This window comes from Euprymna scolopes, chromosome 29 (assembly GCF_053919585.1).
Source record: "Euprymna scolopes isolate OS-2025 chromosome 29, ASM5391958v1, whole genome shotgun sequence".
In the NCBI taxonomy this organism is placed as follows: Eukaryota; Metazoa; Mollusca; class Cephalopoda; order Sepiida; family Sepiolidae; genus Euprymna; species Euprymna scolopes.
The window spans coordinates 98,683,462-98,686,562 of NC_136510.1; the positions used below are offsets into that span (position 1 = coordinate 98,683,462).

The 3,101-nt window shown below is 28.1% G+C and overlaps 1 protein-coding gene across 1 annotated transcript in view; it reads right to left on the bottom strand.

Moving 5' to 3' along the window:
- Positions 1 to 735: 735 nt before the first annotated feature.
- LOC145252793 (major egg antigen-like) overlaps positions 736 to 3,101 on the bottom strand; it is a 2,867-nt gene continuing 501 nt past the window's right edge. The window contains exon 1 of the mRNA XM_080112740.1: positions 736 to 3,101. This exon is cut by the window's right edge and continues 501 nt beyond it. Within this exon, the coding sequence (XP_079968866.1) occupies positions 2,373 to 2,888 (516 nt within the window). The 5' untranslated portion in view covers positions 2,889 to 3,101 and the 3' untranslated portion in view covers positions 736 to 2,372.

Genomic DNA, 3,101 nt, shown 5'->3' on the forward strand with positions numbered 1-3,101 from the left:
TCCATAACGGATACGTACAATATAACTTTTTTTTTTCGATATTTTCATTTTTTTAATGCCTTGATTGAATTAAACAAGTACCTTTTTTTATTTATTTTTTCAGAAAATAAAGTTTTCAAATTATGAAAATATTATTTTAGAATATTATTTTATTATTTTAATTGAAAACCAAATTTGAAGAATATTAAAATGGCTTCGGCTTCGCTTATCGGTAAAAAAAACAAAAAAAACGGCAAATTTGTTTTTCCGAAAAATTAAAACAAAATACTTGATCAATTTCTGTGATTTTTTTAATATAGCATCTTCATTCTGTGGAAAATAGGTACACGATAAAAGTTTTTTTTCATTTTCGTTTTTCGCTATAAGTGCCAATATGAACATGTACCCTTTTTTTTGTTTTATCGGCCGTTGTAAAAATGTTCGCATTTCGTTTTAAAATTAAAAAAAAAAAAACACGTAAATAAATAAATAAATAAAACGTAAATAAATAAATACATAAATAAAAACACGTAAATAAATAAATAAAAACGTAAATAAATAAATAAATAAATAAAACGCGTAAATAAATAAATAAAACACGTAAATAAATAAATAAAACACGTAAATAAAATAAAACAAACACGTAAATAAATAAAATAAAACAAATACGTAAATAAATGAAATAAAACAAACACGTAAATAAATAAAAATAAATAAAACACAAACACGTAAATAAATAAACAAATAAAGAAAAAATAAATGTTCATCATTTAATGAAGATATCATCAATGGAATTCTCGTAATATACATATAAAAATATGATTACATTGACAAGACGGTTGTTAACATTACATTTAAACTAAATTACAGATTAATTGTTGAGATACAAATCAGAATTTGCTCCTCACCTGTTCCAAAGGCTTCATGGAATTAATCTTTTTTATTTCCTTTTGTTTTTCAAAAAAAAAAAAGTTCTTAAAGAAAAACGGTAAGGCAGCAGCAAAAGCAGCATTTAAGTTCAGTTCCATTTAAAAAAAAAAAATTGTAGACATGTACGAACCTCCCTCACTCGTTGAAAAAATGTTTTTTGTTTTCATTTTTTTTTTCATTTTTTTAATACTTCCGAATATACTATGACACCAAATTTTCAGATTCTAAGATACACAAAATACAAAAATGTGTTCAATTTTTAGCAGAAAGGAATTTCAATTTTTTTATCTTTTGTAGAAAAGTCCCCGCCACTAATGAAAAACAGTGAGTTAAAAAAAAATTATAATAATGAAAATACATAAAATAATAACAAATAATAATAATTAAAAAATGATGCATTGTCTTGTCAGCCAACTGTAGTTCTTAGAGTTAGGATTACAGTCATTATATATATATATATATATATATATATATATATATATATATATATATATATATATATATATATATATATATATATATAATACATAAAACCCGAATTTTGCCTTTTTTTTCCTTTTTTATTCATTGAGTTGTTAATAGTTTAAAAAAAAAAATTTTTTTAACTCTTTTACAAAATATTCCATCTCTCCATATAAGTTCACGAAGTGTTCCTTCATTAGGTTTTCGACAGGTAGTTTGTAAAAATTTAAAAAAAAAATAGTTCACAAGTATATTTTAGGAATTCCGAGCAGAGAAGCATAAGTTTACGTTAAAATTGTAGAGAAAAAATAATAGCATTTTGTTTTATAATAAACTCAGAATCTGATATTCAAGCAAAGTTCTTTTTTTATTATTTAAATTAAAACAAAAAAACTCAATTAAATGACAAAAGTGTTAGAATGTTATGGAAAATTCATCGGAAAATATCAATTCCGAACACGGGATGATTTTACGTCAAATTTTTATAGCAAACTGAACTCCATTCTAAAAATTGAACAAGCTGATTCAAAAAAAAAAAAATCAGAAAATGTAATTAAATCGATTAAATATTATTAAAATTTAAATAGTGGAGAAGGAGAAATCCCCAGGAAATATCGATTCAGATGAGAGAATTTATTATGTTAAAGTTTCTCAATTAACTGAAACCCCATCTAAAAATTGAACAAGTCAATTAAACATAAACTTTAAATAAGTCATAGTAATCTGAAAATCCGTGTCTAACGATTTAATTATATATATATATATATATATATATATATATATATATATATATATATATATATATATATATATAGATAGATAGATAGAGAGAGAGAGAGAGAGAGAGAGAGAGAGAGAGAGAGAGGGAGAGAGAGAGAGAGAGAGAATTAAATAGACATTTTAAAGAGAGGAAAGTAAGGAATTTGTTGCGCACGTCTTCAGTTTTGGTTTGTTTTTTTTTGGGTTTTTTTTTTTTTTTTGGTCTTTTTTCTCCATTATGGTTATGCCTTTTCAATTGAGATCAATCTTTCTGGTTTTGGTGCTATCGCCTCCGGGGCCGGTGCCTCGATGTTAAGGACCCCATCTTTAGTTAAGATAGACTTTAGTTTCGTCGGGTCCACACTTTTCGGCAAAGTGTACTGTTTGCTGAATTCTTTGTAGACCTTTTTGTTCGGGGTGATTTCTTCGTGTTTGGCATGGACGCTCAACACACTGTCCTTCGTTTTTACTTCGATCTCGTCCGGTTTGAAGTCGCTGACGTCAAAGCGAAGCGCCAGTTTCTTGTTGCCTTCGAAGTCAGTGACGATCGGGTTTTCCACTTGGAGTAAATTCGACTGGAAGTTTCCGAAATCAAGCGGCTCCAGTTTAAAGAGATCCTTTCGGACCCGTTCGAGTTCCATGTCGAACTTTTTGAATTCTTCTTCCATGTTTCGGTGCATGTCGGAAAACATACTCCTCTGTCTTTCGAAGAATCCCCAGGGCATCCTCGACAGCGGGATCATAAGTTCACGGGACATCTTGAAGTTTGGTTCTGTTGTTTTTCAAAGAGTTTTTTTTTTTTTCTTTTTCTTTTTTGTTTTAGCGTAACTTCTTCGTAGAAAAGTGCAAGTTTTTCCGTTTACCGTTTATTTCGGTCTATCCCTCGTTATCAACACGACGCGCGTTTTATATAGCAACGGTAGGGTTGCGGCTGGATCACGTGGGGCGCTTACGTGTTCTTGGTATTTGGT